Genomic DNA, 12,815 nt, shown 5'->3' with positions numbered 1-12,815 from the left:
TGCATTCATCATAATTAATTGAGATTTAAGGAACAATTTATCCCATGGTTGTGGGTTGGAAGAACTCTTATCCAATGGTCCTGGTAGCTTACTATCTTTCCCATTATACTGTGGGCTAGCAACCTTAGCATTTAGTTCACCTAATATGATAATGGTGTAACAACATCACATTCTTCAGGGATCCTAGTAACCATCTTGATAGTTACTTTATTATTTACTCCATTCAGTGGATTGTAAATATTTATCACTGGAATGGAAGGACCCTGGCACTCAAGACTGCTCACTTTCACTGCTAGTACCATATCAGTAGACCAACTAGTAGTTCTTCCTACCCATGGATGTCTAATTGAGGTTAACAAACCTCCTTTAGGGCGGCCTCTGGGCCCTTTCGTTGCTAGACTTTGTATGGTGCACCGACCTTCAATTTTGCAAAGTTTCAGAGCCAGGTCTCCTGGAGGGCTACCACCAGAACATTTTGAATGTTAGCTAGTAGGCCATCTTCATTTAGGAAGTGAGAGTTTCCTCTCATATTCCAAGACATAAACACATCAATGTCAAACAATATATACCAGTTCCAGCTGAGGGTGCCATGATTGGCTCATAGAGAGCGCATGTGTGCACAACAGTCATGTTATGTGTACTTTGGGGGTTCCTTTAGCACCCTACATTGGCTACAAGTCAAAATAATTATTTCCCTCAAAACACTGCATAATCCACAGTGCAATCCACGGCCAAGGAGTGGAATTCATACAGGTAAAAATCTCCACCTACAAACCAAACCGAACACTAAGGTCCAGCAACAACATTCGCCTCGAACCATAACAATACTCAAAGCAGACATTTGGTGGTTAACATTCTTCTGCATCTCGGCAAAACTTTGTAACTCACTCCCGAAGGAAATACAAACAACAGAAGACAACCTAAATTGAGAGCATTGTTAAAAACGTGTCTCTTTAACTCGCAGAGCTAAGCAGAATATACAGTCGGAAGTAAAACAGCTAACATAACACAAGAGAAACAACCAAAACCTAATGAATCGAAACCTGGATGCCCCAACAAAATAAAGTATTTTAACACAAACTACCATAGAAGAATATGAAGCCTGCCAGACCAACATAACCACTGCACAGAAGGGCACAGACTGCTAACATCACTAACCCTACTAAAACAAATTCCAATATCCTGCATACTCTCAGTCAAACACCAAACAAAATACACACATACCTCTACGCAGCAAAAACCTACAACCACCACAAAATGCACACACTCAGAAACTCCTAAGTAACCACAACACACTACAGAAAACTAAACCAATTACACACAAATCATCACAAACACTCATACAACAAACACCACCTAACCCTTACCAACTAAAAACAAACTCAGCACAAAGTGACCGGTTTTTCCGAATTGAAGCTACCAAAAGCACATCAAAGCTATCTAGTGCTTTCCCTCTCTATCCCACTAACTAAGCCCTCAGAAACCTCCTTCTTTTTCAGATCCACCAGAGCACCTGGAGACCATGGAAATGGAAGTGGTGCGTGGTATAAATCACAATAACATAACATAAGGAGAACCCCCTCTAACAAAAAGGCTGACAGTAGGATTGAAAAAAAACAGTACCCCAATGGCTACCATAAAGGTACATTAGTTTACAAATGCAGTAAATGGGCTTGCACCCCTGGTGAAACACTTGTGTATAGGCGTGTTATAAATGCCATATCATATCAATAGCTGCCAACAGCCTACCCCCTAAAACCAATATAAGTTGATCAAATCACCCTAAGGCAAGAACTGGGCACTTGTATAGTACCCCTGTCCTAGGAGCCATATGGGCTACCACAGGATCATATACTAAAAAGGAAGATAGTGGCAGGGGGACTTCGGCAGAAGTCTCTCTGACCACCGAAATAAATCAGAAAACCCAAAAGCCAAAGGGGGGGAGAGCAGAACAAAGTAGAGGTCCCATAAAATAACAGCAGACCCGCCAAAAATGGAATTCTGCACTAACAATAATCCATGGAAGGTTTGCAAATACTACTGTGATTATTCCTGTACCTCTGATGGAATTTAAACATAACATGTTGGGTTATAGAACATTAGGTTATTTATGGTTTCTGCAACACTCCATAATCCATTGTGTCCTTGTACATTAGCATTTAGGTGGTTTTAGTACTGTAAAAAGGGTTTGGACATGATAATGCATGGGGTTCTTATACTCTGGAAGGGGTCGGACATGGCAACACTTGGGGCCCTTGTGTATTATCTGATTGACGGTTTCGACACCAAAGGAGGGTGACATGATTATCTATGAGGTCCCTGTACATTAGCATCTGAATGCTACCTGCAGCACTGGCGTCAGGCTGGGGTCCGGTGGGGGGCTGTCGGACTGGCATGATAATCCATGGGATCCTTGCACATTAGCCTATTGATCGTTTTTGCGCCACAGAAGAGTTTTCAGCAGAATCCATGAGATCCTTATTTATTAGTACATTGGCTGTTTCTTCCGTGCAGGAAGGTCGTGGACGTGATAATCCAAGAAATCCTAATATATTTTCAGCTGCAAGAGACACTTCTTAATGTTTCAAAATAAATACGTGTCTATGGCTGTGGACCCAGCAACACATCAGGTGGCTGGGCATGACAAACCAGGTATTTTTAGTACGTTGTTATAGCAATTGCTCCTGCACAGTAAGTAGCTGAAAACGAGGACCCCGGGGATCTGATAAATGACGATGGTTGATGCCCCACCACTGAATTTATTGTGGTCCCAGTACATCCCTGTTTCAGTAGTTCTGGTAACACATCGAACCATCGTGATTTGTAGGCTCTTAGTCCATAAGTGCAATGATGGCTCCTTCTCCACAATAGGCTGATGTATACATTGTCTTGTGGGTTATTTGTACTTTGGTAAGTCACTGATATTTTCAATGCATTAGGTATTTGAGCCTAGTGATCTAAGATCACTGTACACTTATATAGCAATGGTGCCTGCAACTCAGAAGAGGCCACAGAGACCTAGTGGAAAGGTACAGTGTTGGCGCCAGCCCTACAACGAATGGTTTGGACACAGTGATCTAGTGGTTTTAGCACCTTATTTGGTTCTGCACCTCCCTAGGTGTTTGCAAACAAGGAGCATAGCGGTCCCAGTACATTAGTATAGAGAGTTCCTTACAGGATACAGCACCTCGCTCTATGCCTCCATGGATGGTGGTAGCAATGCAGTTTCCCTGTGTCCACTATGATGGGCATTGTCTTCCAGTGCTTGCCTGCTCCTCTGGCCAATCGAGAGCTGCCGTGTTTCTCATATTGACCAGATAGTGTGTGCCTCCTTCTGCTCCTGTGATCTCGTACATCTGGAAGAACTCCTTTAAATTTCAGGATTAGATGAACCCTTAATCACTCTGCGTGCCTCTTAGCCTCATTTGTGTCCTGGAGCTTTGTTGAAGCGGCCTCCAACTTCTAATTCAGTCTTTTCGGGCGACTTTCTCTTTCCTTATCCTGAATGGTGTCCGGGGGACTCTATTTGCACAGAGCCACCTTATGTCCCTAAAAATATTGCCCAGGCTGAATACTTTCTTTGCATTTGAATATTTCCCATCCTGAATTCTCAGTCTGTTGATTAAGCTTTTGCATCATCTCAAGTTGTTTTCTGGTCTCCCATTTGCCACGAAACCCCTCTCCTTCAGGACATGCTCTGTCCATCAATACTTGGTTTCCCTGCTGCCTGTCTCGACCTCTCTGTACTTTCTGTCCCCCTTCCTCGACTCACTGGGCATTCTGCCGCAGACCCTCTTTCTGTTGCTTCAAACATTCCACCCTGGGACCTTTTCCTGTCCCTCATGCCATTGTCTGTCTTGGAGCCTGCATCTGTTTTGACAGATTCTGATTTTCTTTCCCAATTTTGTTTCCTCTGAACGTTTTCCCAGAATGCCTTTGTGTCAATCTACCTGATAAGCTGCTTCAGCCAACTTATCGACCTGTCCACCACAGTGTCTGATGTGGCCGGATATACCCACAGGTGAGTAGCAAGTCCTTTGCTTGTTCATCGTTTTGTTGTGTTGCTGGGTGCACCCTGATGTGAATCCTAATGCACCAAACTGGCATCCAGTGTGTTTTTGTTGAAGGATGCACTCAAAGGTGAGCCCCAAGTAATCCCCCTTTCCACTTTGTGTATCATCTCATTGACATACTGCGCCAAGTGCAAACTCCCAATGTGTCTACCACTGTGCCTAATGTGGCTGAATACACTCTGTTGTTCCACCACCAGTATGTGTGTCAACCACCACGCGTGGTGTGGCCTCATCAGGCATAGGTTAGTCCCGACTTATTGGTCTGCCCATAGAGCCTGATGTGGCAGGCTACCGCCCGCAGTGAATATCAGCTTGTTACCAAGGATGCTCCAATGCAGGCACTTCTGATAGTGTCTGGAGTCCATCAGGTAACCCCTTTCAAAAGAAAGAGGTGATCTGGGGTTTGAACAAGAGGTAAGGGTGTTATCAGGTTGGAGGCACAGTCGCAGCGTTGTGGCCTTGGAACAAGGTTCATTTACAGATGCAGGTGTATCAAATGGAAAGTGTGTAATGCAGAGGCCTGCCAGAATGTACTGTAACAGGTGAGGGATGTGGTAAATGTCTAGGTTGCGGTGGGGGTATGAATTGCCGAAACTAGTTGTGATGTAACAGAATGCACTATGATAAGTAATGAGGTACAGTGATTGTCTGACTTGTAAGGAAGTATTAAACTAAGGTGTGCCAGAACACTGAGCTATGTTGGTAACGGGCTGTTGTTGGGTCATAATGGACAGTAATAGAACTAACTAAGGTGTCCGAAGGAATGATTGTAATCGTTATAGATGCGTTAACTATGCTGCACTAAGTGGCTGAGACATTTCTGAATGAGGTACACTAACAGATGTATGTTGCAGGATTGGGGAGCTCCAGGAGACAATGTCAGAACTTGTCCAGAAGCAGAAGGACTGTGAAGCCGAAGCTGAACCCAGCTGGGACTTTGACAGGTAAGCAGCCCCTAACTCTGTCCCAGTGCTGACCAGCGTCTCACTATAGAGCTCTACGTCACACCATAGAGCTTATGGCGTAGAGTTCAACAGAGAGGGGCATGACAACACCTTGCAGCAACTATATATGCAAGCGCCAATGTATTGAATGTATTAGGGAAATGGAATTCCAGCTACCAAGACCCAAGGGGACCGTTCAGTACCCAAGAAAATGTGAACACCCCACGTTTATACTAATGAGACCATGAACTGCACCGCAGATGAGGCCAAACACACGTCATCATGTCAGAAGTTTTAGTTACATAAGAGTGCAGACTTTAACAAAACTCGTAGGCCATTTGCACAATCATATTTGCATGTGGAGGACGTGTGTTGTGAAAACACGAATTCATTAATTACATTTCATATCTGAACTCAAACAGCACTCTGCTCCAGCCTGGCTATCTAACTCAGCGGGGTAAAGTGGGGGGCATAGGCACCACTGCCAAACGGAAGGCCTCCTCGTCAATAAGGCGCTTTGATGTACCGACTGCAGGTGTCGCCTCTGCACCCATCTATATTACTGTACTGGAAAATTATATTTTGCACATATTGTATTTTTTTGTCACCCAGAAACGTCCCTATCTTCTTCACATCTCTGATGCGTTGCCAATATAGAAATGTCTGTCATTTCACCACTAGGTGTCGCTGTTGTCATTCAGAGAGGGCGCGATGCGCTTGTACCTGAATTCCCTGTGTGCAACCACAGGGGTGTGCCGTTCCAAGGTACAACATTCATGTCCCATTAATGGACCAGAGATTAAAACATTCTCCTGGAAAGCCATCAGTCGTCTGGGACTAGGGCTGTACCGAATAGCATATTTAGTATTCGCCCGAATACCGAATAGTTTATCAACTATTCGGCCGAAGCTGAATATGAAGCCGAATAGTTGCTTTATTTAATAAATCATGTTCCAAACTTCAAAAAACACACTGCATTCTATATATTTTTTTCTCTTCATTGTAATTAATGTAGCATCTTTATTTAAAGTATAAAAGCCATAAATAATGCAGATTTAACCAAAATGAAGGGACCGAATGTGCATAAGGACTGCATTTGTGAATAAGATGCATTGCATTCTTTATCCAGTTGCAAAGTCGATGTGGTTGAGTTTCGAAACTTCTTTGCAGCTCACATAGAAATGTATAAAATGGTTCATATCGGCTCATGCAGGACACAAGTCAAGAGGAAATCTGTAATGTGTGAACTCCATCTCACAACTATTCACCCCACCCAAACAAATGCTGGTCACTTTTCACTTATCCTAGCCACTCTTTCTCACCAATACACAAACATATGCAATTTATAATTTCCTGATAAAATATCAGATAATGTTAAACTCAGGACTCAACTCCTTAAAAAAAAGAAAAGGGGGGACTATGACGCACGCAATGGGAAGTGATATGATAGGAACTGAAAGTGTCTATGCACATTTCTTTCAGTTTGTTTTTTCCAACTGAAAAAAGTGCACATTGCATATAAACACTTGCCAAAAGAAAAGATGTTCCTGTATTTTTGCAGGCTAAGTATAAAAAATGAACACCTTTTTTGTCTTAGAATCTGTAACAAATCATGCCCTAAAGAGCATATTAAAATAGAAGATATTTTTCAGCAGTGTGATAGCGATTTGTCTGGTCTAATTCTATTCAGTTTTGCAAACTGAAGTCTTTATTTGCCTTTCTGACTTCATGTTGCATTGTATTCAAATGAGAATGTCAAAGTATTCTACAAGAGCCGAATAGCAAGAAACTATACTCGAAGCCAAAGTTCGGTACACCCAGGAGTTTTTGGTTCAGTCATCTTTAGCAATGTTTTTTTTCTGTTTGCAGACCAGTATTTTCATGTAGCTGGTTTTGTCGGTAAATTTATTAGCACTGTCGGCAAAAAGTAATGTCTTATAGTACTTCACAGAGGCAGCTGTTTAAAAAAATGTATTTGACCTATACTGACCGTGAAGCCACCTACGTGCAGGACCAGCAGCGTAATATCTCCAGCTATCAAAATGGCCATTTCCTTGCTTTTGTGCCCACAACACACAATGTTTTGAGGCACATACTCGTCGGACATGTATCATTCGTATAATGTTGGCGGACCACAGATTAGAATGTTTACCTGGGAATCCCTCCAGTCAACTTGGACCCAGGCAGAGGCAACTGGTGAATTTTTTTAACTGGAGGGGCATAAGTATATTTCCCAGATATGCCCCAACGACTGAGCATAGTGAGGTAGCCCGAACCAATAAAGGGTGTTCAAGTGGGGTTCATTCCCCGAGAATTTTTTTTAAATAATGGGTTCAAATGGTGCATTTTGGAGCGCACGTTTAAAATAAATTGGGTAAAAAGCCAAACAGTTTGCAATTGGTTTTGTAGGGTAACTCATGAAAATATCCAATAGATGCAGGTCACCAACAGCGCTCAGGAGCATTTCTTCAACACATTTTCATGATGCCTTTTCCCACAATATGTGCCAGTATAACACCTTTTCACAATGGTTTTGCCCATACATTTCCATGCTGACTGCACCATTATACCCTAGTATTCCCATATAAGAACATACTCATGTTTTCTTTGTGCATAATGCCAGCAATGATACTATAAGAAAACATGTCCATGTTTGTTCTACCAATATATGGCAGTGCCCCCACATAAGAACGTACTCCAGTTGGCTTTACCATGAACAATGCATGCCAAAGTATGAAAACATGTCCAAATTGCCTGTACTAAAATGCCAGTCGGACTACATAATAACACTTATTATGCTTGCTTTATCAAAGATGCCGAAAACAAAATGTTATACCACAATAAGAAATGATTATACTACATGTATTGTAAGGGTTGTAATATTTGTTTCTCTTTAACAAACACTTACCTTCGCTCATGCATTCTGAATTGTTGGGAGGGGCTGGCAGATAAAGGTATTGAGGTTTACGAGGATGTAATTGCGCTAGTCTGACCTTCACATTTCCTGGTACACCAGCAACAGTCGTGTTAATGGTCCTGTAAACACTATCTCTGTATAAGCTGGCATTTTACCTCTTCCTGTTTCCTCGCATGGTCTTATTTGTGACCTCACTAGGGATTATTTTTATTTTATTTAATTGGTGTTTTATAACTCGCCTAATACCATACCTGAGTTTGGCTTCTAAGCACAGATCCGGGATTCAAACCTCTGTTGCTCTGTGTGGTCTTGCTTCCAAGACCAACGTGTTGCCCCTGTGCTATCCTCCGTTCAGACTTGCTCGGCCACCGCTCTTAAAGATCAACATCGCAAACCAGGCAAAGGATATAGTTTATAGTTTTGTACAACAGCCCAGGCAGACAGGGTCACTTAAACTGGGCTTAAATTGGCTCCTACCCAGATTACTCGGGCCGGACATAACTATAATGGGCCGGGAGTTAATAATATAGGTATGAGCCAATTGAATGGATGTAGCAAGGAGATTGATTTGGCAAGCTCTCCCTTGCTTGTACGATTCTCGAGCTGGAACGTGGCCGGGATGGCCAATAAATTGGATGATCGTGATTGGCTGAATTGGTTAAGACATTTTGATGTATTATGCCTCCAGGATACATGGTTACTTGATGACTGTGCCGATGAAGCATTTTCCTGACTGCTGGATAATAACCTATACGGGAGGGGGCAGGCAGACCATGTAAAGTACTTGCCACTTTGGTTTGTAAGTTTGGGGACTGGGACCCTCTACTATTTATACACAATCAGATCAAATTCTTATGTTATCTATCACACAGGGAAACAAGGGGGACGATAGAATCCTTATTGGGAATATTTACCTCCACCCAAAGGAGGACTTAAAGAATATCTTATCCCCAAATTGATGTCTGGCAGACCTCTTGTGAAAATGGATCTGGTATAGTCATTATGGGTGATTTTAATGGCAACCTCTCAGACATGTGGGGCGCCTGCTCTTAGGCTTGTCTTAGAAGCGTAATAACTGGATTGCAGGAGACCCCCGTGATGCCCTACCAGATTATTTCTTAAATGCCACTGCCCTGGTTGAATTAAATGGGTCCCATGACTATGTCTGCCCGAAATATACTTCTGGTCGAGCGGGCAGTTACTCTTTAATAGATTACTGCCTGGTAGACGGTTACTCTTTTTCCTGGGTGAACAGCTTTGAGGTTGGCCCCTGCCCGGAGAGTGATCATGATCCGCTAATTATCAGATGGAATATGGCGCCCATATCTATTGGCTCAGAGCCTTTTTTGAGTAGTGATTATATGATTTTGGCTCACAAACCAAGTCCAAAGGGCAGCTGGCTGAAATATTGGACAGTGTGAAATCGGTGAGAGAAAGCTTTTTGTTAGTCTTCTCTGGAGGACCCGGCTGCTACTTTAATAGTCAGCCAGAAATGATTAATTCTTATCACTAATTTATGCAGGAATACTGGTATTCCTCTGTTAACCGATTGGTAAGGGGTCCATGTGGGGGCTCGCTATAATGCCCTGTGGTTTGATGCAGAGTGCCGGAGGGCCATGTTCGTGCTATGGCATGTTGCTAGAGCTAATAATAGCACTGCGGGTGCTAGGTTCATGGCCAAGAGCGAATATAAAAAAAAAACTTTTGAGGCTTAAGAAAAAACAGTTTTATGAATCCCAGTGGTAAAGATTAGAAAGCTCCAGACGTGAGAATGATATAAAAGGTTTTTGGAACCTTGTGGCATGTGGCTTCAGAGACGATGCTCAAGACTAGGTTTGTCCTATATTGGACCGTGTGTGGGTCCAACACTTTAGGGCTATTATGTTTAAAGATTCTTTAACTCCTCTGTTCCTTTTTAAGGCTGATTTAGGCATTACCTTTTCACTTGCCGAGGTGGAAAAAGCTATTTTAGGCACTGTGATGCTGGAAATGCATCGGAGGGACAGGGCCTCCGTATCCTTGTCCTTTACTGCCTTTTATCGTGTGTTCTGTTGTATTTTCCGTGCAGGAGTTCATGTGGGACTCCTGGCGGTGCAGCTCTCTCTTTTGGTTTGGTGTACAGACCCATGGGATACCCTTATGGCATCCATGGGTGGGGGTACAGCCCTGCGCCCCTAGTGTATGTTTTTGGGCACCTGTGTGTGGCCCACAGCGCAGGGTATGGGCTGGTGGCAGCTCCATGCTGAATTTGACAGGTGCTCTGAGTATCCTCCATTTTGGGATACCCAGGCCCTGCCATTGGAATCAGTTGATTCCTGATAGGAAACAAGATAGCCCCTGGGCCTCTTGCTTTCTATTGCCTGTTACCTTGTTTTCCCAAAGTCCTGGGAAGCCCTGACTCTGTCCCTTTCCCCTGACTAGCTGTTGGGTGGAAGTTCCGTATATGGTGGTGTTGCGAAGTCCAGGCCAGACTGGCTGGAGCCTTCCCAGTGACTGTATGTTGTGGGTACACCATGTGGGTGGGACCTGGGTGAATGGAGTGTGTGACAAATACGCATTCTGTGTTGTGGATGACTAGTATCTGGTGTTTGACACAATGACTGAGACAGCCCTGCCCGAAACTGGTATGAATGCAGTGTGGAGTGTTGAATGGCTGGGTACTTGTCCCAATAAACATAAATTGTTGTGAGCGTCTGGAGAGAAGTGAATGGCCTGAATGCACTATGCACCTGATTGGATGCCTGCCTGCATGAATGCCCTTCTGACCAATTGTTTGCCTGAGTGTGACCCAGCAGAATGAATGGGAGATCAACTAGTATATCTGAGGGCCTCTCACTGCTAGAATATGTGTTCAGAAGCTGAAGAGAAACTGGAGTTGAAACTGAAGCTTAACCTTGAAGCCCTGCTGGAACAGAAGTCTTGATGCTGCTCTACTTCATCAATCTTAAAGCTGCTGTATCTCCAAAGACTGACCTAGAGAGGGACCTGGTAAGGCGCCCTCTCCCCAAGCTACGAGGGACCATTGTGCACCAGCTGATCTTTGGCAAAGCTCCCTGGTAGACGGACCTACGACAGGCTGCCGACCGGAGACGGGGAACGCTGCGGAATCACAAGGAGAAGCGCCCGGACACTGTTGTCCATCATCGTCGCCGAACGAAGCCGCCGTGCTCCCTTTGCCTAAGTAACATTTGATCCAAGGACGCTCTCGCCTGCACCGTCGACCGCTTTGTCCCGCAGTAGAAAGTGGAGGCCGCCGACGCGCCTAGGAGCATCCGCCGGTGGGTTTCCCGCCACCTGACGACCGTAGAGATGCCGGACGATTCGACGCCCTTGCTGGGCCACAGTTCTTCACAATCTCTTTGCGGTCCTGAACTATCGTCATCGAGGTGCCGTGCACGCCTCTTCCTTGCAGGACGCCAACGCTCTGCCGTCGCCGAGCACCGCTAGGAACGAAGCTGCTGCCTCGCCGTCGTCATTCACCCCTTTTTCCTCGTGGGATCTCGACGATCCGTGGCTCCTGTCTTAAAGGGAGCCTCTCAAGAAGGATCCGTCGATGACCCGATAACGAACTCTGCTATTTCAGGTACATTGGGGTTGTAGAACTATTTTAGAAGGAAATAAGACTCTTTTGAACAATATATGGGCTGGGCTTGTACGATTTATCTGTATTTACAGGCTGCTCAAGTGCGGGGATCGCCACACAGAATTGTGCCTTGTTGGTAGGGGTCAGTATTCTGCCAATTGTTCTAACCAACTGCTTTCCTCCTATATCTATTGTTGGTTACTTTTATTCTTTGATCTGGGTGACATTTGACCAGAGTATAGTTGATGCACTTTAAAGAGATCTGATAATAATTGTGGTACCACTTTAGAACTGTATATATTTGCCATTGTAGATTTTCTGAGCACAAAGTGAGTTATTGTGATATTAAATATTAATTATATAAAGACTGTGTTTTAACTAATATAGTGTGTGGACATTCCTTTGTGTGGGCTTGGGGACTACACTGTACTTAAGAACCAGCCTGCATCACCTCCTGAAAAGCTAGGCCTTGATTGCTCGTCCATTGCTACCTTATAGAGAATCTTGGCTGGGGTCCTCTGTGTCTCTCCTCTGCCATATAGAGAGCAGGAGTACAGACACCCCCTCTAGTCTTTACACTGGTGGCAGCGGTGGTATGCTTATGGTTTTAAGAATCGGTGTATAACCGTGCCACTTACAAAATATCTGCACTTTTGTTAAATCGAGGTTAAATTGTGTACAAGATAACTGCATTACAAGCAATGGAGTCTATTGCAAATGGTAAATTGGCTAGGATGAGCTTAGAGGCTCTCCATAGTGCTTGTGAAGCCAGGGAGTTAGATTTTGTGGATAAGTCTAGGGCTGAGCTGATAGCTGCCCTGGTGGACTACCAGACTGATGGTGAAACTCTTGATGAGGAGTGGAATGCAACCAATGAGGTCTCCACCCCTGGGGTTGTCACTAAATCTGATTCTGGGAATGCCACCATTCCTGCTGCCTCTGTTCCAAACCCCAGCACTGGGGGGGAAGCCCTGAAGATTGAACTTTTAAAATTGGAGCTACAACGGGAACAGTTAGCCTTTCAATACAAAAAGTTGGAAACAGAAGCTGAGTTGAAGAGGAGTTGGCACGGCAAGTGATACTCAAAGATAGGGACACTGAGCACCAAATATTCCAGCTAGAGAAAGCTGGAGTGGAGACTTCAGCTAAACCAGTTGATAGTGGCAGGTCCCCAGCCACCAAGTTTATGAAAGATTTGTTTGGTGTGTTTGTGGAGGGATCAGATATCCTCCAATGGATTGAAGCGTTTGAAATGGCTTGTACAATTCATGATGTTGATAAGAGAGCTTGGGCTAAGT

The 12,815-nt window shown here is 44.1% G+C and overlaps 1 protein-coding gene across 9 annotated transcripts in view; it reads left to right on the top strand.

The window, feature by feature from the left end:
- ABCD4 (ATP binding cassette subfamily D member 4) overlaps positions 1 to 12,815 on the top strand; it is a 683,911-nt gene that overhangs the window by 384,092 nt on the left and 287,004 nt on the right. For all 9 annotated transcript variants that reach the window (XM_069637624.1, XM_069637622.1, XM_069637620.1 and 6 more), the window contains 2 exons: positions 3,930 to 4,021; positions 4,928 to 5,017. In XM_069637624.1, the coding sequence (XP_069493725.1) occupies positions 3,930 to 4,021; positions 4,928 to 5,017 (182 nt within the window). The remainder of the gene's footprint in view (positions 1 to 3,929; positions 4,022 to 4,927; positions 5,018 to 12,815) is intronic.

This window comes from Ambystoma mexicanum, chromosome 14, assembly GCF_040938575.1.
Source record: "Ambystoma mexicanum isolate Mex_15411 chromosome 14, UKY_AmexF1_1, whole genome shotgun sequence".
NCBI lineage: Eukaryota > Metazoa > Chordata > Amphibia > Caudata > Ambystomatidae > Ambystoma > Ambystoma mexicanum.
Note: the sequence above shows the minus strand (reverse complement) of the source record. Positions and strands in the feature narration are given on the sequence as shown.